We start from the raw sequence: 24,784 nt of genomic DNA, 5'->3' as shown, positions 1-24,784 counted from the left end.
TATGCCAAATTCTTTATTTAGAAATACTGTATAGTTTTATTACTGTTTTCCACGCTAAAATATTTTTCTGTTTCACAAATAATTACATTTGCTTTCCAATCTAAAACCAAATTGGTTTCTTAATTTCTATGTGTGATTTTAGTATGTAAATAATTGCTCCTAGATATCTACAGGTAAGTGACACTCTGTGAGAGTTTAAGATAGAAAACTGAATGTGATGAAGATGCATGCACTGCACAAAATATACTAATGATGTAGTTCCTTCTGTGCATCAAGCTTGAAGTCTATTTTAAGCAGGTTTAGAAGATCAACTTTCTATGTAGTTGACAAATAAAATTCATTATACTTAAAAAAAGAAACATCAAATGATTGTGCAGTGTTAGCAGATTGCTTAATTTTACATCTTTTCAATTTTGCTACACATATTAAAACCATAATAACCTTATTTAAATTTCCTGACATGGGATGTCCCTAGGGCAGTGATGCTGAGTTCCCCAATTATGGTATCATTTCTGATTTAATATGCAGTGTCAGAGTCAGCAAATAACTTTTAATGGGTCTGTGCTTCTTTGCGTATCTTCCAACACGTTCACCAGTTGAAAGGTAAATGATTGGCTTTTGATGTTCAGTTGAATTTTGGCAAAAACTCAAATTCCTATACACTTAACATGGGATAAGGCTGCTCGTATGTAAAACAGCAGGACTCAGAAGAGCAGCATTGATCTACATCTGTTAACTCACAGATCTGGGGGCTTGAATCAGTACTTGCTGTCAGAGGAGTGGCCTGTGCATTGTACACTGCTTAGGTCCTCTCTCCATATAGAATGAATCTAAACCCAGCAGAGGTATGTGTTAGGACATGCCACCTTGGATTACATCAGTATTTTATTTTGATTAGCAGTTTCTTAAACTCAGTTGCTTTTGTACAATTCACAACATTTTCAACCATTGCATGCTTGGAAAAGAAGGTCCAAGACAGACAATTTGTAGCAGAAAATAATCCTCCAGAAGAGTAATACAGCCTAGCAGCGTTACTATCTGATCCTAATATATAGGTGAGCGATAGCGCACATGAGCTGTATATATCTGTGGTGTTTATATCAGCAACTGCTCACATAATGTGCATAGAAGGCTCAAAATCCGGGTTTCATATTTCCTTAAATATAGTAAACATATTTAGTGTTGTGGATTCTGGTCCTCTTTCGTGTAGAGTAGAGTAGAGTAGAGCAGAGCAGAGCAGAGCAGGGAGCTGCGGAGAGCAGTGGGGTCACCTCTCAGTCTCCTCTTCTCCAAACTGGACAATCCAAGCACCCTCAGCCTCTCCTCACAGGACATGTCTTCCAGCCCTTTTAACCAGCTTTGTTGCCCTCCTCTGGACACTTTCAAGGACCTTAACATCCTTTTTATATCGTGGAGAGCAGAACAGCACAGAATATTCAAGGTGAGGCCTTTCAGAAAAAGAACATGTTTCACAGGTAGTACAAGGTTAATGACATAGTGGTTTATTTTATTTGCAACACAGTAGGGCATAAAACACACCCAATATATATTTTTTCATAAAAATGTGGTATTTTTAATTCCAGCATGGCTTCCAGGGGGCAACAATTCCATTCTGTATTCATTTGGGGACCTCTCACACAATGTGGAAATGTTGGAACATGTGCAAGAGCTGCACATCCCTCTGGTGCACTGGGGCTGTGCAGAATCAAAGCTGTTGCCAGTGAAGAGGACACAGGCTGGCTGTCACACAGGGGGTGGCTCAGTGTTCACACTGTCAAGGGACTAGCACTGGACTTAAAGACTAAAGAGCTATTTTCAAACAATTATAGCTTCATTATGTGATAGCTTTATGCTTGCTTTGTGGGGAAAAAAATAGAAATAAACACAGTTCACTGTGTTTTCTAGATGAATTTCTGAACTCTCTTAGATTCTCTTATATCTTACCCTATGCAGTGCCCCTGCTGCAATTTCCTGTCCTTCAGGGCATGGCTTTAATTTCTCCTGACAGTTAGTGAGGTTATTGACTAGAGAGATTCAAGGACAAAAGATGAAATCACTGCCAGGCATTCCCACAAGGGAAAATATATACAAATGTGAACCTCATTTGCTCTTTGGAGAAGGGTCTGTGTCAGTGTCTGTCTGTTTCCTAATCACTGTACTCAGTCCCATGAATACTCTCAGTATAAGGGAACTCCATAGCTTCCACGTAGCCCTGCTTTCTAGGCACTGAACTCTTACAGCATGTTTGCTTTCCTGCAGTCCATAGACAGACTTATATCTCATGGTCGTGCTGGGGAAATGAGGCAGTTAAAAGCTGCTGAGGCTGAAGGATAAGCTCTGATCGTATCTGCTTGTTTCTCAGACAGCGGAAAGACGAGCTGGAACAAAGGATGTCTGCTCTCCAGGAAAGCCGAAGGGAGCTTATGGCTCAGTTAGAAGGCCTCATGAAACTGCTGAAGGTAAGGAGCTACTCTTGGTACTACCAAGGAGGAAGGGCAGAGCAAAGCAAGAGAGGAGAGGGAGGAGAGATGAGTGCAGAATTCTGCAGAATTTGACTATTTCCACCCATAAAACTTGGCCTTGTGATCTTCCCTATCTATATTTTTTTTCTTTGGTCTTTAAATTCAGGGCTTTCACATGATGTTTAGATGATGTTGTTCTTGCAATAACACCACATTGTCATTGTCATCTACTGCTAAGTGGATGGAACAGTCGAGACAGACTCCGTACTGTGGAGTAAATAATACAGTCCTTTGCATAATATTGCAGCATGATGAAATGCAGTCCTGTTTTGCTCATTTGCAGAAGGATTTGACAGCACCTCTGGACTTTAGGCTATCAGTCTGCATTGGCCATTCAACAATGTCTGAATACAAAATATTTTGTGGCCCGGTTTCAGGTGTCTTCACCATTTTCTCTGTTGAGGACATCAAACATAGTAAGAAATGAGCCAGAAAAGAAACATAATGACATATAAAATGAGATAACTAATATCCATGAGAAAAACTGCTCGGCACTGTACACTTACTGCAGCTGACAGTAGGGAATTGTTTTTACAAGTTCCTTTAATTTGCCCATTCCATGGCTAGTTCAGTCAGACATGCCATTTGACAACCACATTTAATTATTTGATTTTAGAGATGCTTCCCCAAAAACACCTGATCATTTTCATAAACACAGAAATAAGCCCATGCTAAAAAGATGAAACATGCCTCAAGAAAGGGCCTCACTTAAAAACTGAGATATCGAAACACACATGCACTTTTAGGAAAGGCTAGGGTAATATGGAAAATGTCTCTTTATTAGAGTCCAGCTCCATCTTACCTGATGTGCCTCAGGATAGACAATGAAAGAAATTCACATTGGAAGAAGGAACTCTGAACGGCATGAGAACCTGTTTTCTTTTCAGCCATGCCAGATAAAGTGAGTGCATGGAAATTCAATGCAGCTTGGGTCAAACATGACTGACAAAAGCAGAGGGAATTTAGCAGAAATCCATCAAGCAACATGTATTTGCATCAAATGATTTTGGACCCCTTAAGTCATTTGCATCTCCTCAGACACAGTCTTCCGCAGCCACAGGGCAGGACTTGGTGGCACCTGAGCAGCAGAAACAACCGACTCTGCTAGGAGCTAAGAGTAGACAAGATACTTTTCCCTCTATCCATGAAATACTGCACAGCTACAGCTAACAGTCTGGGCAGCTTGCTGTCATTGCACAGCCTGGGCAAAGAGAATTTAAGACAGGAGGTTATAGTAGTGTTCTGCACGCTTGGCACTCTTCTGGTGTTTCAAAGTCATCAGAAACGGGCCCATAACCTGGACACATATTTTCAACTATCTCAGTTTTAGCTTTAACCCTTTACTCCAGATTTCTTCTTCTATTCTTTGCTTACATCCTGTCTAATCTAATCTGCTGATCCTCTCTTTCTTTAGGAAGAAGAATTGAAACAGGTATAAGTTGCCTACTTATTGAAGGCCTCACTAACTCCTAAACATGGTTATGTTCCTGTGATTTATTTTACTTCCTTTGCTTGAAATGTGTGCATATTCTTTTGAATAAAATTAATATCTTGCACTTCTTTCACACATTATTTTCAAGTATCTTGGAGTAACTTTCATAATTAACCATCTTATCCCCTTAGACATGGAACCATGGCTACAAGGGGTCATGATCTTTTTCTCACCCTTCTATATACAGACATTTAAGATACAAAATCAAAGCATATGTAATGAAACCAACCTAGAATGTGAATTAAAGAACACTTCCACTATAATTAACATTTTAAAAATGTAATGAAAATTTTGGATCTCTAAGAAATATATGACTGACTTAAAATTAGAGCAGGACATTGATTTTTAAATCCCACTTTATCCAAAAAAGTCGGGGCATTGTGTGCACATCTTTTATGGCCACCACTGATAGTAACAGTCCTGCCAGTTTTCAGGACAGTATTGTAGTTGCTAAATGACTCCTGTAACTTAAATTTTAAAAGAGCAAGTATTTGTATTATTAATGTTAAATTTTAGAAGATTTAGTTGGTTTGGAGCTTTTTATTGCTGAAATGGATCTTGGAAATATATTAGGCTAAAAAAAAAAAAAAAAAAAGAAAAGGGAAAAAAAAGGCCTCTTCAGACAGTAAGCTGATTTCTGATTCCAATAAAAATGTTGCATTTTAACAAAACACATTTCTTCCTGGTCTCATCAGCAGAAATACTGTTAGAAGTCTGAAGTATTCTGTCTATGGAAGAACATGCAGTGTTTGTAGGTAATGCTTAACTTCATAAAGCTAGCATTTTGGCTGATTTTTGTAGAGCATCAGTCTGTTGCACCAAAAATAAAAAATAAAATCTGACCAAATAGCATTTCCGTGTAAGAGCCATCTTTTTTCATTCCATGTATCAGTATAAAAAGATCTAAGATCTTCCATTCAGAAAAGAGAACTTCCCGACGTGAACAGTTTCCCTATCATGTGAAATGTTCACCGGACAGCAGAAGGAGAGCTCATTTTCAGGCTATTACGAGATACGATTTTTTCTTCACAGAGTGATAGCCTTGCTGAATACCAGGTGATGACGCCCTGGAATTACTCACAGTTTCCATGCAGTGATCCCCATTACACTCTGCCATTTCATGATCTGTTGAGAGAAACAGGATTCAATTAGTTTCTGGAGGAATTCAATTGGAATAAACCATCTGGCAAATCATCTAATGCTTATGAACTTTCTATTTGTCTACTGCCCTTCCTTGAGAAAGGATAATGAGTTCTTCACGTCTGCGTAGCTTCCTCTCTATCTGAAGAGGCTGTGGGACAAGCTTTCGGGTTTGTGATCCCTCCTCAGCCCCGGCAGAGGGAGCAATGCACTAAAGCTCCCGTTTGCACTCCAAGCCTTTTCTCCTAAGCAGGCATGATGCTTAATAACGGGAAACCTCCTGTCTAGCAAGGGTTAATGTTAAAATCCTTAGTATGTTAACTAGGAATGGCGAATTAAATAAAATACAGGTTTTCCTAGAAGGCACCAGAGCACTGACAGCTGCAACCAATTGCAGCATAAAACCTGAAGTCATCCACATTTTGGTGCTAGCTGCTCTAGCTTCTTTCTCAGGAAGCCCTAGCCCTCCAGCTGGTGGGGCTGACTTGTTTAGGTGCAATTTGGTGCTGCATTTCTCTGCTGAGATAACCAAGTCACTGCTAATCGTATCCGCGGGCTGCAGGCACTTAGCTCCAGTGGAAAACATGTTTCTCCTGGTAGCCACAAAGCAGAAATCCGGTCCTAGTAACACACCCATCCCACAAACTTGGGCTGAGCTGGAACTAAGCAAAATATAATTAAAGCATTCGCTTATTTTAAATCAGGAATTCCCTAATATCCTCATATTTCAACTTCCTCAGTTCTGCCCAGTGTTGCCCAAGTAATACAAAAAGTTAGGCGTTTTTAGCTGGACAGAGGAATCAAAGTGCTTCATTTCTTAGTGCTTCCCAAATAAGTTGTTCAAAAACTGAGTCCTACAGATAAGAGAGTGCTGTTTATCATAAACACTCAATGTGTTTGTCATAAACACATAAGATATCAGCCCTAGCTGTAAAGCAAACACAACACCAAGTACTGGTGTGCAGCTTTTACATTTCTCTTGTGGGAAAATTCCAGTGAAGTAGTGCTGGCAAGCATCTGTTATTTTTAGTAAATAAAATGCCTATTATAAAGTTCATTCCTGAAATGTGACTTGGTTATAGGAAACAAAATTTGTCCCTTTTTTCTCGTATTCTCTGAATGTTCCCACTGTTGTTGGCGTTCTCTAGAACTGATCAAAGGCAAAGGGGAGCTGAGGAAAAAGGGCAAGTGAAGGAGGGAGCTGGGAACAAGAAATTCTTTAGCATATCTGTTTCATAGAAGCATTGAGGCATGAAAGGAAAGGAAAAAGTTGTAGCTCCCAGATCCCCTGCCTGATGTGCCGGGAGTGCGACCTCTAAGGACCTTGGAGGATCTCGAGGTTGCTTTGTGCTCAGCCTCTGGTGGACCAGGGATCTGCATTTCTGCTGCTGTGGGTACAGACGATTCCAGAAACAGGGGAGCATCTGGCCCTTATATATTCAACTTCCCTTTTATCCATCATTTAAATGTTCTAAAGCTGGTCATTAGAGAAATTTTAAGTATTAAATCCCCCATTCTCCCACCAGTAATGTGCTTATCCCTCATAAAACTAATTTGCCCTTGATGTCTCTCTGGTAATAATGTCTCTTAGAAAGGGGTGGTAGAAATGAACAAATAGCTTAGTATTCTGATACATTATTTATGGATAGGGGCAGGAATTTATAAAAATCTCAAGGGCAGTGCTGCAGTCCTTCCATTATGGGCTGCTGTTGGCTTTTTTAGAATACATTTGCCAAACCCTATCTGGGCTGCAGTGGCAGCCACTGCAGAATTCAAGAGAAATGGCATCAAAGAGTTAAGAAATCCTTCTAAATTCTCAAAATAGATATGGGCTGAGGGAAACACAGCCCTTATGTTACTTTTTCGCTGTGAACAAACAGGCGCACATGCTGTAGCTGCTGCTTAAAAGCACTCAAGCCACCTCCATCTTTGTCCTCCACTGAGGATGGGTTTTCAGTCACGAAAAGTCGTCTGTAGCTTGGCGTGGGCTTGGGCATTTGTTTTTCCTTACGTGGACCTGCATCCCTGGAGGCTTTGGAGCAGTCAGGGAAACGTGCACAAGTGAATCTCTCGGTATTGCTCACCCAGCTGCATTTGTAAAACTTACCATTAGTTTGTAAAGCCTGCTTGGATTTCAACTAAATGACACTAACCGTGAGGTGCTAACAGCATGACATTTTATATGACTGGTGTTAAAATATTTCGGTTTCCAGCAGCTGAACCCATCGCAAGATTTAAAGTTGCCCTGTCCCCACAGTGGTTTGGGAGTGCCTGAGTATGTCCTGTAGTGCAAACAATTTAATAGCGTATGGTTTAGTAGTGGCTTAAAACGGTCCTCTAGATCCTAATAAAACGCACAAAGCTGTATTGCTTACTGTGTCAGCCTTGATGTGACTGCGAGGTTGCATGTGCCATGCACGACCCCTGCGAGGAGGCGGAGGGCACAGATGTGACCTACTGGCACGGCAGAGTTTTGCTTAATGGCACTGCTTCAGGTCCTTGCCCAGGCTGGAAGATGTTTTAGTGCCAGCATCTTTCCCCTTCTCACAGTCCGAATGAGTTGTGTTTTACCAAACATGCATGCGAACTGGGGAGTGAGAGAGGGAAGAGGGCAGAGAGCAAGCCTATACTTTGGTGTTTATTAACTTGGATTGTTTTTTTCTAATTTAGCTGCCTGACATTTTCCCATGCTTCGAGGAAGCCAGATTTTGACTCGTGCTTTCCTACTTACTATTTTTCTATACTGGAGCATTGCTGTCTGCTAACAAACAACTGACTTCAGTACATTCCTTTTAGCAAAATTAGCATTGCACAACTGATCTACAAACAGCATGATGCCTGTAAGCTGAGGGTGAGGGCTCTCGCAAAGACCTGTTTAACTGTTTGATTGTTTTGTAGACCCAAGGGGCAGGGTCCCCACGTTCCTCACCCAGCCACACCATCAGTCGACCGATCCCGATGCCCATCAGGTCTGCCTCCGCCTGCTCCACCCCAACCCACACACCTCAGGACTCTCTGACCGGGGTGGGAGGAGATGTGCAGGAAGCCTTTGCACAAAGTAAGTCTCATTATTAGCTTGTGTGAGGTACTCGGAAACTATTTTAAGAATTGTTTTTTCATGTGGTTAATGACTAAATGAGCTTGAGTTTCTGAGTTGCATGCAATGAAACAAAAGAAAAAAATCCAGAGTAGCCGTGTCTCACTATGGTACATCAGCTTTGTCAGCTGCCAGACATTGCTCTCAGGAAAGGCAGGTAAGCACAACCTGGACAGTGATGCCAACTAGTGGATTTTGCAGTTAGAGGGAATTTTAACGAAGATGGTCAGCCCATTATCAGTACCCTGTTAACCAGAATAAGAAGAGTTGTTATTGACCTCAGGAAAGCATTGTCAGTGCATTTGTTTTTTAATGAAGACTAGATGATAAAACCACAGAATTAGTTCAGGTAGGAAGAGCTCTGTAAGCCACCATATCCTCCTGCCCCAAGAAAGCCAGCTTCAAAGTGAGATTCGATCATTCAGGACTTCAGCCACCTGAGTTGTGGATGGCTCCCAGTGTGCATCTTCCACAGACTCTGCTCCAGTGTTTGACCGTGGCCGTTATGTGATTTTTTTCTCCTTACATCTGGATGTCTCTTGATGCAGCTTGTGGCTGTTGTCCCTTGTTGTTTTCCTTTGGGTCTCTAAGAACCATCTAGACTAGGCTAGACTAGGCAAGAATTGAGTTCTGCAAGTCTCAGTGAGCCCTTTGCTTTTTTAGAAAGCTGATGTAGGCTGCACCATGTTTCTCATTTCTCTTTCCACTGTCTTTTCAAGTAGCAATAGATTTTGAACAGTTTTGAACTTCTAAGGCAACAGGTTAAGTTATTATGTTGAATGCTAAAGAAAACAGATAGCCCATGTGACCCAAATGAAATATTCCTTCTTCTTCTAATCTGATTTCTTCTAAAATACATACCTCACTGCAGATCTTTTACTTGGATATTTTTTGTCCTGTTTCACTAGTACAAAATCAAATTTAAGTGGAGCTCTGAAGTACCCCTGCTAGAGTGGATGTGTATTTGTTCCTAAGAGCCCAGTTCAGCCCTCTCATGCAGCCTGCCCCTACCCTTCCCTGGTCACTGTGTGTCTCCATCTTACAACAAGGTCAAATCTATAATGCAATCAAGAACTTTCTACAAAAGTGCTAGTCCATTCATGTACTGAGCATGTTTTACTAGGGTGTAATTCCTAATCCCAACATACCAGGCTGCTGGACACCTTATTTTCTGTGAGAAAAGAAACAGTCAAGAAATAATTTGCTTCTTTCTGCTGTGAAAAAAATGAGAGGCAAAAAATGTGGACCACTAACCTCTGTGATACTGTAGAACAGTTTCTTCCAGAGCTAAGACTGAGAGAAATAAGACAGTGGCTACAATAAAATTTCCATAAATAATACTAAGGCTGCCTCAGGCAAATGCTTTTAAATATATAAATGTGTTTTGTTCAAGAGAAAAAGCAATATAAAAAGGTAAGTGATCACATTTCAAAACTGCAGCATTTGATGAATATCTAGCTTTATGTCATTATTTACCATATTCCCTAGATATGGGGAGGTCAGAACCAAAGAACTTGAAACCAGACATTCTGTCACATCTTGACGTATGATGCTCCGTTCTGCACTGCACCAGCAGAGACCTGTCTCTGTATACATAAGGCAGACAAGCCATGGTTAAAGCACTGTTTCTCTTGTGTTTGTGTGTGTTTTTTTTTTTCCTCCATAGAGTTTGCAATAGTTCAGAGATAAAAATCTGAGAAGACTTTATAGAGGGAGTGGCTGTCTGAGTGTCTGTGTGTGTGTAAGAAAGAGATTAACTACTTTGATTTGCATTCCAGGAATCGTTTGCTAAAAGTGGTATATTAAAAATTTAAAAACACACTGTAGTGTTTGGGAAATTTTTTTAATGCATTGTTTTGCATTCAGCCTGTGTTAAAGGATCTACAGCATTTGAATCCTGCCAGTTCTTGTGAATAATCCAGTCTGAAAGATTAGAGATTCTGTGGGATATATTGATTATTCAGCCACAATAGGAGCTATGTTTGGGATCTGAGGGAGTGAAGCATGCATTACCCACAGCCTCCTAGGGAAGGAGTATTTCATGCAGCTCACAAGAATCTTTCATGATTGATGGTTAAGGGAATATTGCCAGGTTCAGCAGGGAGGCACTTCTGGATCCATTATTAGAAAGAGTTTAACAGGAGCCTAGCCTGGGGCTGTTAAGAAAGGCAATAGTGCTCCCTTTATTAAAAAAAAGAAAAAAAGGTAAATTATGAAATATACAAGAAAATCCTTCAGCTATAGGAGAGGCTGAGAGGGAGTAGAGAAGAAAATCCTTATCAGTCTTGATGAGGTCAAGTATGTTTCTCCAACATTTGCCATAATTAGCTGGCAAATATGTAGCAATAATGGTGTCATTAAACAGAACAGTGAGAATTTAGAGAAAACACTTCATTTCTTCCCTCCTCCCCCACAGACATTTTAAATGAGTTCATGCTGGATTTAATCTTCCAGGCCTGGTCTGCTGGTGTCACTACACAAATGCAAGCTTGATGGCAATGAATAATCTGCACATATCTGGCATTGTGATTAAATGAAGCATGAGGGCAGGCTTCTGCTCTTGCATAGAGCATAAGTAAATGAGGACATTCTGCAGAGAACTCTTCCGCACGTGTCCCTCGTAAGGACTTTGATACCCTGAATCATCACAATGGCAGCTTTCAGCAGGGTTAAAACTGCTTTGAACAGGAAAACATATGTCTTGTGAAGAGTGCTGACACTGTTTTGTCTGTCTCTTGCTTCAGGTGCAAGACGGAACTTGAGAAATGATTTGCTGGTGGCAGCAGATTCAATCACCAACACCATGTCTTCTTTGGTAAAAGAACTAAATTCTGGTGAGTGAGGCTGAAGGTGGATGGTCAACACACGGACATTTCATAGATGTTTAGAAAAATGGGAGTTAGGAGTATATAGACCAACAAGGAAAGCAGTGTAATGTAGTTTCAAAGCTTTTTTATGCTTGTAGAAACAAAATTCCCAAATAATGGCTTCAGAATAGAGGAGATTTGAAAGCCATGGATGTAAGCATGCAGTTGTATACAATGAAAACTCCTTGAGAAGTTTGTTCCTGTTTTTATATGGAAATGGCCTTTCCAGGGAATGGTGGTACCTGAGAGAGAGCTTGGTTGGTTGCTGTCAAAGCACCCTAATCGCACCCTGTTCCATAAAAAGAAGCTTCCATTTAAAGAGATGGTTGAAATGGCAGGGAGGAGAGATTTCTGTCTTCACAAATTTTATTCAACATGGAATATATAGGATCTGTTGTAAAATGCAATGTGTAGTGTACTCATAAAAATATCCTACCTAATAAGCCAAATAAGCAACAGCTTCAGTATTCTGTCCCTCCCCGAGAAGGAGACCATTAGGTCTACAGGTCTATGTAGAAATACATTTTACTATATTGTACTGCACTCGCTGTGAGGAGGTGATCATCATAAGCAGGGAAGACAGAGAAAGGCTTAAAGAAACAGACGAGTATATTTATTCTTGTGGAAGTTAAATGCAAACGCCTGTCACCTTTTGCTTCACAGAGGTGGGCAGCGAGACAGAAAGCAACGTGGATTCCGAATTTGGACGGACCCATTTTGATGACCTCGTTCCGTCCCCAACGTCCGAGAAGGCTTTCCTCGCGCAGATCCACGCCCGCAAGCCAGGCTACATCCACAGTGCTGCTGCCACGGGATCCATGCGCAGTGACATGTGGGTAACTGCTCGGCTCGCCTTCCTAATCTCGCTCGTATTTCTGCTGAGGGCAACACGCAGCCTGCAATATTTTCTCTCCTATTTGAGTACCACACTAAAAGTCTAAATTCAAGTGAAGAGAGCTTTATGAACACGAGATAGCGGTGAGCGCTGTAAACTCCGAAGGACAGAACTTAGGATGCCTTCAGGACTCAGCTGTCTCACACCCAACCTGGTGTGCAGACTTTATGGGACAGCTGTGCTCCTTAATGTATTCTGCAGTCCCAATCCCTGCTTATCCAAAATGAGGGGCCTATTGGAACACACTGAAAAAAGTGCAGTTGTTTTTGGCAAAGACGGAATGCTTTTTGTTGACCAACTCAACTGATCAACAAACCAGTGTACTTTTAGAATCTGAATCTTATCTAAGACAATAAACATCTTTCCAGTTATTTTCGGTTCAACCTCTTACTCTTTGTTTTACTCTCAAAGCAGTTATTGAGGACTTTTGTTACTCATTTCCATAATGTACACCAAAAATGCCTTCAGCAGGACATGCCCTTTGGTCTACTTCATCAATACTAGACCACTGGAGAAGGGAAACAGCAGAAGTGTTTTCCACTGCCAGGAAATTATTAACTGGTGGTGCATGTGGCTGGAGTAAAAGTATCTTGCTCTCCTCAGACCTTGCAATAAGAGGAATTTTTATTCATTCTGAATGTCATTCATCTCAGGAGGCTATTTATGAATAATTGTCTTTAGGGTTACAGAAGATGGAGACCCCTTTGTCAGAGCAGATGATGAAAATTATGAGAATGATTCTGTCCGCCAGCTGGAGAATGAACTGAAGATGGAGGAGTACCTGAAGCAGAAGCTGCAGGATGAGGCATACCAGGTGGGAAAAGAAGCTGCCCATACATATCCATAAATGTGAAACAGTTAGGTGCTGGAGCTGTCCAGAGCCCTTCTTATCCCTCCTGGGCTCTGGGGTGTGATCTCTTCTTGATTACTAAAGCAGACACATTCCAAAAACTGTTTCTGTTTTCTTCCACAGCCATGCATGCATCTGGCTTTTGTGCATGTCCAGGAAGACCACACTGCCTGAGGCACATGACAGTAGTCCTTAACATTACCAGGGCCATCAGGTGGGCCAGAATTGCCCCTGAGCTTGTTCTCTGCCAGCTCCCACCAAGTCACTTAGACCTCAGCGCTCCATACCACGTAGGCTTGTTCATGATGTTAAGCTGAGAGCTTGCTATATTTAGATTTTGTTTTCCTCCAGTAATGGAAAACATTCATAATGGTTCATCACTGAACTGAAGCTCAAATAGAGTCTGTGTGTCAGTGTCATTGTCAGAATCTGTAAGGGGAGGAGAGGGTCTGGAAAGAATTATATCCTAGAGGAGTGAGTATTCAACAAGCATCTAGTATAGTGGAGCCTGGGGATTTGTCATTAAGCACCCCCTGAGGAAGTTTTCAAAGGGCATTTGTTTGAGAGTCCAAGAAAAGCTAATTTGCCAGAGGGGGTTGGAATTCTGTAGATATCCTGTCCTGTCTGCACAGCAGTCTCTGCTTCTGCCTGGTGTAATGAACTATCACCAGTTTTTAAGTTATTCTGACTGGGAACATCCTAATATAAAATTCATATCTTCCTATAATGTTGGTAGCAGTGTCAGTAGTAGGGCATACCCAATTCAGTTACTAGGGAACAGGCTTAAAGCAAGCAAAAATAAGTATTTTCCCATGTGGTGATCAATTAAAATTTGAATCTCACCAACACCAAGTGTAACAGAGACCAAAGGTATAAATAAGCTAAAAAAAGGATTCAGCAGACACTGAGAGATCAGAAATCAGATTGAAAGCACCTTGTGAGCAGGAATGTTGATGGTAGTTTTTCTGTAGTATCCATTGCTGATCACTTTGGAGACAAGATTCTGGGACTGACAGGCACTTGATCTAATAAAAAATGGCAGCTCTTGTGACTATCTTCTGTAAAGCTGCTAGGACGGATTAGTCTTGGAAAAGTTCATTGAAACTCATCAAAATTGCAGGTAGTTTTCAAGAATCTTTTCTTTGGTTCTGTTTACCTAAGTCTGCTACAGGCTCATGGGTAGCCTGCCAGAACTCATTTCGTTGTATGAACTGGACACGATGACAGCAGCAGCAGCACTGTTGTGTAATATATACTAAAGCAACAGTGGGTGATATGTTTTTTTTGTCACTTTTTTTTTTTTTTAATCCAAGCTAGGAAATGACAAAAATGACAACCTTTAAACTATGAATAAGATAAGCTGCCACTGCTGATGTAATAGAAAATAACTGTCATTTGCTAAGGAGTACCTCAACAGTGACAGCTATCGTGCATCAAATAATAAATGTTATTATTGCTGGTAGAAATTTCATTTTTTCTGGAAGGAATGATAGGCCAATTTGATTGTACTTTGATTTCAGGATGGAAATGCAATATACAGTAACAGTGTTACATGAGTTTCACAAGTCACAAAAGGATTTTGTACGTGCACATACCTGAGTACACGTGCGCACTGCAAAATAAGGGTACTCCTTGTGTAGTCGAAACTGCAAATGTTGTTAAACAGAACTAGGTGTTACTCTCGTTTGGGTCAAAAATAGAGCTTTTCCACTGTCTTTCAACAGTATTCCAACAGGAGAAGGGGAGGAAATATCTCTTGTTGGTGTCAGAATAAAACTCCTGTTAAATTTAGGTCAGCCAAGACTACACTCAGGTGAACAAAAATGTGTTCACTGAGGCAGTCGAAACTCCTCGTTCTGTACAATTTCCATTTAGTACAATTTTTCCAAAAGAGATTTCATGATGTACTTCACTGTCCATCAGATTGTCAGCTCCTATCAGGCAATAATTTGATAGCAGTGACCTAAAAGTAGAAGCTACTTTTTGTTGATAACCTCAGACCCAAAGAATGCAACATGTATGAGAAGTCCTTCCTAGTTTGGCCGATACCCTTTTGATTAGGGAACAGGTTTAAAGCAAGCAGAGTTAGGAACTAAGCTAGAAGGCACCACTAGGATGATTAGTATTTGATCGGATAGTATCATATATTGGTTTTGAGACACACATGCTTCAGCTTTGGCTCGTTCTCTCCACTTTGCAGTTAATTTGTGATTTTTGTTATTCCATGCCTTTTTCTACTAATGTCACTGATAGTTTCTAAAGATAAAGTCATGGCTTGCTTTCCACTTGCAAAAATGATAGAAAACTGGGAAATTACTATTTCGGGTATCCTATTGAACAGTAGCCAGGTGAAATATTCTCACTTTGCATCCAACCATTGGAATTTATTACAGGCTGTTTTTCTCTTTGTACTCATATGTACACTGCATTCATATGGATAGCAAAAATAAAAATAAAAAAATGGTGACCATAGCTGTCGTAATGCTATTTGCAGCTGAAATAATCTGCGAGGAAGAACTCCTACTGGGGTTACAGAATGGTACCCTCAGTAACAATATGGTAACCGTTTTTATGTTATTTAATATCTCACTTTGTGTAAAAGCAGCACATTTTTAAAAATGTGTAGATGTAGTGTAGCATGGAAGACTGTTGGTCAAAACCCACTCTTGTTATTTTGTGTCACCTTGTCTCCAAGCAAGACTTTCAAGCAAAACTCTAAATTAGTAAAGTATGAGCAAAACACTCAGGATGCACAAGGGAATCTGGGGCAGGAAACCTCAAAGGAGACTTATTTCTCTCTCTTTTTATGAAGCATGTTGTAAATAACAAGTATTCGTACCAGAAAAAAATAAATAAATAAACAACCACATTTGGTACACAAGTGTAAATGCTAACAGTGCTTCTCCTCCCACATCTCCTATCAGTTGTGTTCTTGTTACAGCCTTTTGCTGGATGTGTTGTGTAAGACACTTTTCACTGGGTTTGTTTTCTCGGTTTTTAATTGCTGTCTTTATTTCTAGGCTTGTGCATGGCTTTCTTCAGAATAATACACTGGCTGCTCACTGGCTTAATTTGTCATGTTCTTGTTTTCTATCCTCTGTTTATCTACAGGTCAGTTTGCAAAGTTGAGTGCAATATCCTTCTCTCTCTCCTCTCAAGTAAGTATCACTATAATTCAGAAGAGTATTTAGGGTGAATCCTCAAAATGTGTGTTTCGGTTGTAATGCACCACGTACTACTCTCTGAGTGTATGTGATGATGCTGTTTCTTTCTTCTTTTAACTTGTATCAGTATGCCTAGGAATGCATATGCCTAAATAATTGCTAATAATCCATTTGAAAAGTGGTCCTGGCCCTTAGGATTCCTGTTAAGCCACCACCCTTTTCATCTTCTTCATTTGTTACCCATGAGGGTGAGAATGTGGGACTTCTGCCCCTGGGGATGATGACAAGTATATTAGCCAGTACAGAGGAAGCATATTCAGTAGATAAGAAAACGGATTACACTTCAGCAGACCTGAGTTCAGTTCCATGGAATGGTTGGGTCTTCCTAGGATAACTGAAATAAATCATTTCTGGTGGGACCAAAACTTCAAAAGAAAGCAATCTGCCAGCTGCTTAATTTTAGAGCTGTCCTCCAGTGTGTTGCGGAAGTTTAAAATGCCCCAATCCAAAGTGAAAGGTACCCAATTGCTTAACACCTAGGGTCTGGCAATTCAGAGATAAAGCAAGAAAGTCTGTAAATTCCCTGCTGATCCGTGTTCAGGTCACATTCTTTACATGTGCCAACCGCACAGTTGCAGCACTGAGTTTAATGCCAAGTTCAACAGTTGTATTTTTATTCAGAAATGCAGGCAAAAGCTATTTTTACAAAGTAGCCTGTTATTCCAAACATTTGCCCAGGGAATGGGAAACCACAGGCTTCCTTCTTGCTGTGGACTTTGCATTTCTGACTTGTGAGGAGAGCACAGTGCCCTGCTGTGGAGCCGGCAGTGAGAGGATGCCATCCATCCTACCGTGACACTGAACCCTGGGCTAACAGGGCCAGGAAGGGGGGAGAAATCAAAGGAGGGGTCTGACTCCAGTCTGCAAACTGAGTCTATTCCTCAAAGCCAGAAGTAAAGGCAACTGAAGGCCCGCTATCAATGGGCGCTCAGAGCTGGGAGCAGGGTCACGCTCAGACAAGCAAAACCAGTGGGTCAAGCTGTGCTAACTGTAGCAGGGATTCATGCTGCTAGGTTTTGTATGCTGCGCTTCATGCTAGAGGTGCCAGCATTTTGGGAAAGGCTGAAACCCTCCTAATTTATATGGCAGTTTTGAGAGCAAAATTCAACCCTAATTGAAAAATTTTACAAGTTCTGATGATACAAGGATTTGAGTGTTAAAGTGTGGGCCTTGGGAAAGGAGCTGCCCGTCTTGAGTGTTAAAATCTGTTTAGGTATTTCTGAAGCATCTGTCTCAGTGTCTGCTAAAGAAGAATAAATGGATGTGAAAAGCAAACAGCAATACCCAGAGTACTATAAACACCAAATAGCTGCTCGTAAAAATTCTCCTAACGTTGCCCCTCAGGTTACAGCCATTTTATCAGTAGCCCTGTTAAAAACAAGAGCTGTGTAGAGTTTCCTAAACATAGACAGCCAGAAAAGCAAATTTTCATCTTTAATTTTATTGCACTTGACAGTTGCAGATCAGGTCACATGAAAAGGAAGATAATAATGTATGTAATGATGTATATAGTGGTACTACTATGTCTAGCTGGTTTTAATTGCAACTATGAGTAACTGATTTTAAAGGACAGCAACATTCAGGCAAATCATTTGCAGTATTAAGCAAAAAAAAAAAAAAAAAACCAAAACAAAACAAAATACAATAAAATGCAATAAATAAAGAAAATCCTATTCATTGAAAGCCCAGGCAATCCTTTTTAAGGTTTCAGTTTTTGTGAAAAAGCAATACTAATACAGAGATGTAGGAAAATACATACTTCTGTACATTCAGCTTTCTTGAAAATATGTACCCTGGCTCAAATTAGCAGAGATCTGATACTGAGTTACTATCTCATCTCCTGGCTGTTTTTGAATCATATCAATTTATTATAGCTTCATATGACTGATATGTACTGATGGCCAGCCACAGAGTTTTGTTCACTTCCTCATTTATCAGTCATGGATAACCAATGTTGATGTCATTTGATTAAGGTTTTCTGTATTCTATTTGAATTTGCTTGTTTTAAAGTGCTATGTTCAATTCTCTAGAATTGATTTGAAATAACATCTGGTATAACAAGTTCCCAAGAGACCAAGTGGTTCAAGTAATACATGTAATATAATTTAATCATGTTTTGAATTTACATGTTAAACGTACCTCTATACCACTTGATTTATTCTTAATAAAGTAACAGAGTGAATTTGAGGTTGTTTTCAGCAAGCACTAGGCAGATCTCAAAATTATTTGAACACGTGAACACACAACTTCAATGTTATTTTGCCTTTATCCCCCTGATAGCACTTGCATTTCTTGCCAAGGATGGCCAGTGGGAACAGAAAGCCTCCACCTCTGAAAGCGGTTAAGAAGTTGTCACTTTCAATTAAGAGTTGTCAGCTTGAGCAGTGGACATGCGCCCACAAGCTTTACAATTCCCTAGATTTTTCTAAAGCAATGCTTTCTTAGTGCTGCCACAGCATCATTGTAGTTGGTCTCATCTAATTCATTTTTTTTTCATTCTGAACATAAAAAACAGCATTATGTGGACCATTCCAACTGAATATAGCAGAAGGCTGGCAGCACAGCAATTTTTAAAAATGTGTGCTACTTTGTAAGCTATTTTTTGTTTTTCCTCTTTATTTTTCTCCTTAAGCCTTTCTCTTCTTAGCACGTAGGTGTAAGAAAGCTGTAAGAGAACTGTGACCAAGTTAACTGTGAAGAAGCAGCTTCCTTTAAAAAAAAAAAAAAGATAATAATAATTAAATCACACTAGTGATAAGGGTACTTTTTGAAAATCACTGAATGATAAGTATCAGAAAAGAATTTTTGGATTAAGTTACAACAAAGGCTGAGAAGCAGTTTCGTTATATGACAAGCCATGAGGCTTAACTTGGAATTAGTTCTGGCATTTCTAAAATGCCTCAATGAATGTAGAGTCCTGAGGTTCATTAGTGTTCCTTACTTGTATGGAAACCTCTGTCCCAATGCTGGACATGAAACAGAGAAGCCTTGAGAGATTTTAGAATAGCCATCTCCCCACTCAACCAAAGATAAGTAATTTATCCAGAAAATTAGAAACAAAACCAAATACTTATCAGTACTGTCAATGCATCCTAATGCATCTGGCATTTCACAAGCCACTCTGGCTTTGCTCTTGTGGTTTATAATGATGCCATCAAGAAATATGAGAGGTACCTGTATTTACCCTTAAACTGATTCAATAAAAATTAGTCTCACACAGCTGAGAACTGACCTGTGCCATGCCTTTAATTTTCTTTTTTTGGCTGAACTGTGAAGAACAAAATGTTCCTTTATAAAATTACCAAATTAGGTTGCACACTTAAGTGGCATAAATGCATGCCTGATTTTTTTAAAAAATACTTCCTTAAAATTCACTTTGAGAATTTTTTGCAAACCTCTCATTATACCTGTAATGCAGGTTTCCTTTTCATTCATCAACAAAATGTTAATGTTAGGTCTTTTGTAACTGCCTGACACAAGGAGATACTAAATTAAGATCATCATACCAGTTGACATGCTTAGGTATTAAGGAATCAGATGGAAGCATTTGTGCTTGAATAATTAATACAATCAAATGGTGTCAGGAAGGAGAAGAAGCAAGATAATCTACCTGACCTTTCTTGATTCATCAGATTTCATTTAATTCTTCTTTGCTAAAGCCATTTGCATTTCCTCTCTCATCTTGTAGATGAGAAATGAAATGAGTAGGAAAGAATTCATGTTGATAGGGTTTCGTCTTTCATGCTGTTACTATCAGATCTCTGTCTGAGGTAGTTGAAAAGAAAAAGGATGGGCTCCTCATCTTTGAAAGGCTGTAAACAGTATGAAAAAACAGTGCCTTTAGGATAAATACACAAAAAAAAAAAAAGTTCACAGGTCCTGACAGAGTTCTGAGAGAGCAGAGGTCATCTATTAAGCATTTTCCACTACCAGCTAAAACTTTGATGTCTCCAATATTAAGATATTAATTCTTCAAGCTACACACACACACACATACACACAAAAAAAAAAAAAAAGAAAAAAAAAAAGAAAAAAAAGTACAAAAGTACACCAGCAAACTAGGCTGTTTATGAGCATTCTGAGTCATCCTTTTAAGTAACTGCATTTCTTCATAGACATAACAAAACATATCCAAGCCTGTAAATGAAGGGTAAGACATTTTCACGTGAGGGGCAACTCACAACAGGAGATGGCGAGTGACTGTTAACTGGGTGGCTGTGCACAAGGGCAATAATCCATGGTTTGGCTACCAATAATCTATTTAGACAGCAACCTGTAAGCATAAAATGGAAGAAAAATGGAAAAACCTGCAAATCTGTGCTAATGCAGAGCCAGTTATTCCAGTGTCTTACATGAAGAGCAGAAAACAGTCTGGTAAGAACACCATGGTAAGAAGTTTTCTCCTTAGTAAGTGCCCTGTAAGCTCAGATACCTATGGCTCATCTATGTAGAAAGGGTTTTTCACTTTTGGGGGGATTTTTTTTTCCAGGTATAGGCACAGGAATTGGCCAGGTCCTCCTTTTTTTCTCTCTGTAAAGCACCATGCTCTTGCTATGCTCGTGGGTGTGCCTGTGTGGGTATGTGCACACACATGCAGCATCTTCAACTGGCACTTTATAAATAAAAGTTTCCCAAAAACATTTCTCAACAGGCAAGCTGCAGTCAGACAGACAACGAGAGCTATGTAAGAACAGATGATGAGGAGAGCTGCTTTCGGACAGACGATGAGGAAAGCTTAGCTGCAAACTTCACAGAAGAGTGGAACCAAGAGGTGCAGCGTCTCTTGACAAAAAATTCACATAACTAAGTTCTGAGGACTGTAGCACAGTACTTTTGTTCTAAGAGTTGTAGTTTGTAGATGTGTGTTTTGACAAAAAGACTTTTGTTTAAAGCTAACTTATATTAGCTACATCTTCTGTAACATGGCTCATTACCAGTGAAGAATACAGACTGAAGTACGTACTGCTGTTACAAAGGATGGCAGTATTAATAACTCACATAAACCCTTTGCACATGATATTGAACCTGTTCAGTTTACAATGACAATACTGTTTATAGATAGAAATTTGATTTCTGAATACTTTGAGATTTTAGTAGATCAGTTTACTATACACTGTACATTTTTTCCACGGAAGAAATAAAAAGCTGCAATTATGCATTTAACACTGAATGATTATACTCCTGAGTGTATATATCTAGTAGCCCAAAAATTGAAGTACCAGACTACATTTGCAATTTGTTTGCAAGTCTTTAAATTGACTTATACAAAATGTACTAAAATAATAATATAATTATTAATAATAACTAAAAAATCTCTAATCTAGGGCTAATGTGTAACTTAGGAATGTTTCTTTCAAAATAATCTAACAAATCAGCCATAGAAGTTAGTGTAAATATTTTTTTTCCAAATAGCTATCATATACAAAAGGTGACATTCAAATGATATAGAATCTAGTTTTTAAATCAGCACAGATCTTCTTAAAACTGTGAACTATGTTTTGAAATACTCGTTGCTAAAGCTGTTTATAAACCACAGGTGCCATAAGATCCCTGAACTGACTGATGTTATGTATAATCTTCCATGGTATCGTTTCATTGATGTTTTAGCTTTAGTAAGCATGTGTTCAACGAATCGTCTCTTTCCATTTCTCTGCCCCTCCAACTCACCCACTCCATGACGTTATTTTTGAGGCCTTCAGCTTTAAATGTACAGGCTTAAAGTGCGCTTGCAACTGTTTTCTTTTTATTTCCGAATGTGTATTGCCTTAGCCAGCCACCAGATGTTCTGCATGCACTCTTGGAAATGTGTAGTGAGACTCTTTCAGAGCTGGATGGAGAATTAGCTATCAGTGAAAAGCACAAGAAAAGCAGAGGATTTTTTTGAAAGGATGGGCATACGGTTACAGGATTGGAGTTTTGTCCATTTTCCTAGCTCTCAAGAATAAAGGCATTTCAGGAGAAAGGGGACCTATCTGGCCATTTGGGATTAGGAAGCGAAACTGCTAGCTAAAACGTGTTTGCTCAGCTGTTACTACAAGCCTATAGGCAGTTCTGAGTAGGGACAGACACAAAATAGCTGGAATATCCCCCATGCAGTGTATTGCTTGGAAATAAAAATTATGCATGTATGGCATAATACATAGCCAATAATAGCCCACACGGAGAACTTGGAGCCAGTCCAGGACCAGCCAGACCAGAAGCAGGGCAGGAACATCAGTGCAACACTACGTGCTGGCCATATAGCCCAGCAGAGAAGCTCAGCGTGTTAGCCTGGGACAGCCTCTGGACTAACATCATTGTACTGCACTAATGCAACATCGCTGCTTCCAGTACCTGGCTGACCTGAAGTGACATTGCCTAGCAGCCCTGAAAACAGTAACGTTTCATACAGATATTTCACACCAGCACAGTTTGCCTACAGCAAGTGATCAGATACTGATCCGAAGCAGGTTAACATGGTTTGTCTGTCCTCTCTTTCATGATTATGTGGATGTGTGCTGCTGTATTTATGTGAGATTGCTGTGTAGCTCAGCCCAGTAAGTTCACTTGTTGCTTGCACACACTCTCTAGGCTCGTGGCTGTTTCCCTGGGCACTATGTGTTAGGGGATGAGTATCTGTATGAAAGAGCTGCTGCCATTTTTCACTTTCATATCGTATTATTGCTTATGCAGAACTCTTGTCCACATCTCCTTGCATATCTGGGCTTGGTCTCAGACATCCAAATGGATACTAAGGCATCCAGACATCTTCATGTAAGCTTTTCATTTCTGCAGTCACTGGTCTTTGCTCCTGGGATATGCGCCGACCTGGCAAGGCAGGCACCATATCCTCTGATGCCCCCTCCTCCAACCTCCTCTCAGGAATGGGTGAGCCTCCACTAGTGCCTAGCACTCCACATTTAAAGCTAATCCAATGAAGCTGGAGATGTTGCTGTCAGCTCAGGATTCCAGTCAAGCATTTCCTGAACAGTGATAAAACAAGCTAAAATGCAGCTATGTGCAATGGCTGACTAATTCAACCCATGTCATGTTTAACTGTACCCAGAGTAATAGCTCCCTCCCATCACCCTCATGTCTGTGTGACCATTATCACTACGCTTAAAATAGATGCAATAGAATAAATCCATTGCAAGGGCTTCCGGACTAGGGGTAATGAAGAAAGTCGATGCATCAAGCGCCTTTCTCTCAGCAAGGTGGTCCCCAGCAGGGCTGTAGGTCCCTCATGCCCTGGAGCTCTGAGATGAAGCACCTCTTATTCGGCTCTCCAAATATCTATTTTAAGCATTTTCCAACTGTCAAGCTGGCTACATTTTCACCCAGCTGGTCTTTGTCTGCTTGTTGAATATTATTTTGATTGTGGTTTGCGGTCATTAAAACAAACAGAGTTACAGAAGAGGTCCTTGGCATGGGCCTTTTCTTAACTACCAATGGCCCACCACAGCAGTCAAATCTCTGGGTGGTTTTACTGTCACTGGAGGGAAACCAGTGGTTTGGATTCAGGAGACAGGGATGTGAAGATGTATATGGTCCTCGAATGTCCAAAGCAAAGGTGGAGAATGGGTTGTCTGTAAGTAGTAATGTTAACTAAACTGCATAAAAAGGTGTGTGGCCTTTGTTGTGATATAATATGTATTTTCTTATATGCATGAGCCAAATTGTTGCATCATAATTTATCACGTGTGTCTGCCTTTACTTTCAGTCATCTTCTCCCATCTTTATTGGTTCTTGGCAATTACTGTAGATAGACTTTGTAAATATTGCAACCTCAGGTTGCTGTAATCACATTGGTTCAATTCAGCAGACGGAGCTGTGAACAACGAGCACTCCACTGTGTCCTGAAGGCAAAGGGCATTTTTACCTTTGAACCAAAAAAAAAATAATGTATGAAGAGTTACATCTTGAGGCTACTAACTATAAGACATTTTTAAAACTACTGTACTTGACACCACTTGAGACAGATACAGAGACACTAAAGATGTCACAATATTCATTGGTATTGTAACAGAACTGCTATTGTATGGGTTTTTTGTATTGCTGTTAAGTATTGTTTTGTGTGTGTGTGTTGGAACCTACTGGGGACATGTTATATTTTGAAGTGATTAAACTATTTAATTGTGTGTCTATATTTTGGAATGGAATTATTTCTTCATTAAAAAGATTTTTAAAAGTAATTTATGGAGCATCATGTCTGTGGCTTATTTTGGTTTCGTAAATCCATGGAGCCCAAGGACAGTTTGTTTCTCTAGGAAAACAAAAAGTTTCCCTGCAGTGCAGCATACACTAACATAACATAGCACTGATCAGCCCCTGCTTTCCAGCAGCCCGGGCAGTTTCTTCTTTCTTAAAAGAGCAGAGAGTTGCAAAGCAAGATGAAGAGCTCTTACCTAAAGCAACAAGTTTGTGTTGTGGTGAAGTACACCAGGCATGGCAAAGGCAGCAGGGAGGCAATCCCAGCTGTGCTTTTTGTGCCTGCAGTGCCGGTGGTTCCCCATGAGATGGTTTATTGAAGGTGTGCTGCTCTCCTGCGACGGCAGCAGCCCTTGCCAGTGGATGCATTACAGCCAGCCAGCACAAAGCATGCCCCTGGCAGCTCAGCACAGCCAAGACATCCTTGTGTACAGACAACGTTGCTAACCATCCAGTTAATTACACCAGGGTGGGGTCACTTAGAAGGAAAGCAGTACCAGCACATTAAAA

At 40.2% G+C, this 24,784-nt stretch overlaps 1 protein-coding gene across 20 annotated transcripts in view; it reads left to right on the top strand.

Moving 5' to 3' along the window:
* DTNA (dystrobrevin alpha) overlaps positions 1–24,264 on the top strand; it is a 218,686-nt gene extending 194,422 nt beyond the window's left edge. For 9 of the 20 annotated variants that reach the window (XM_082752992.1, XM_082752983.1, XM_082752982.1 and 6 more), the window contains 7 exons: positions 2,363–2,459; positions 3,937–3,954; positions 8,053–8,212; positions 10,996–11,085; positions 11,782–11,950; positions 12,695–12,827; positions 20,739–24,264. In XM_082752992.1, the coding sequence (XP_082609118.1) occupies positions 2,363–2,459; positions 3,937–3,954; positions 8,053–8,212; positions 10,996–11,085; positions 11,782–11,950; positions 12,695–12,827; positions 20,739–20,894 (823 nt within the window). In that variant the 3' untranslated portion in view covers positions 20,895–24,264. Of the gene's footprint in view, positions 1–2,362; positions 2,460–3,936; positions 3,955–4,709; positions 4,867–8,052; positions 8,213–10,995; positions 11,086–11,781; positions 11,951–12,694; positions 12,828–12,986; positions 13,381–15,357; positions 15,382–15,974; positions 16,022–20,738 lie in introns of those variants that run through there. The other 11 variants (XM_082752984.1, XM_082752996.1, XM_082752995.1 and 8 more) reach the window with 7 other exon arrangements.
* The last annotated feature ends 520 nt before the right edge of the window (positions 24,265–24,784 follow it).

The sequence above is a fragment of the Aythya marila genome, assembly GCF_965140915.1.
Source record: "Aythya marila genome assembly, chromosome: 2".
NCBI classification, from domain to species: Eukaryota; Metazoa; Chordata; class Aves; order Anseriformes; family Anatidae; genus Aythya; species Aythya marila.
The sequence above is the reverse complement of the archived record's forward strand: the minus strand, read 5'-3'. Positions and strand labels throughout refer to the sequence as shown.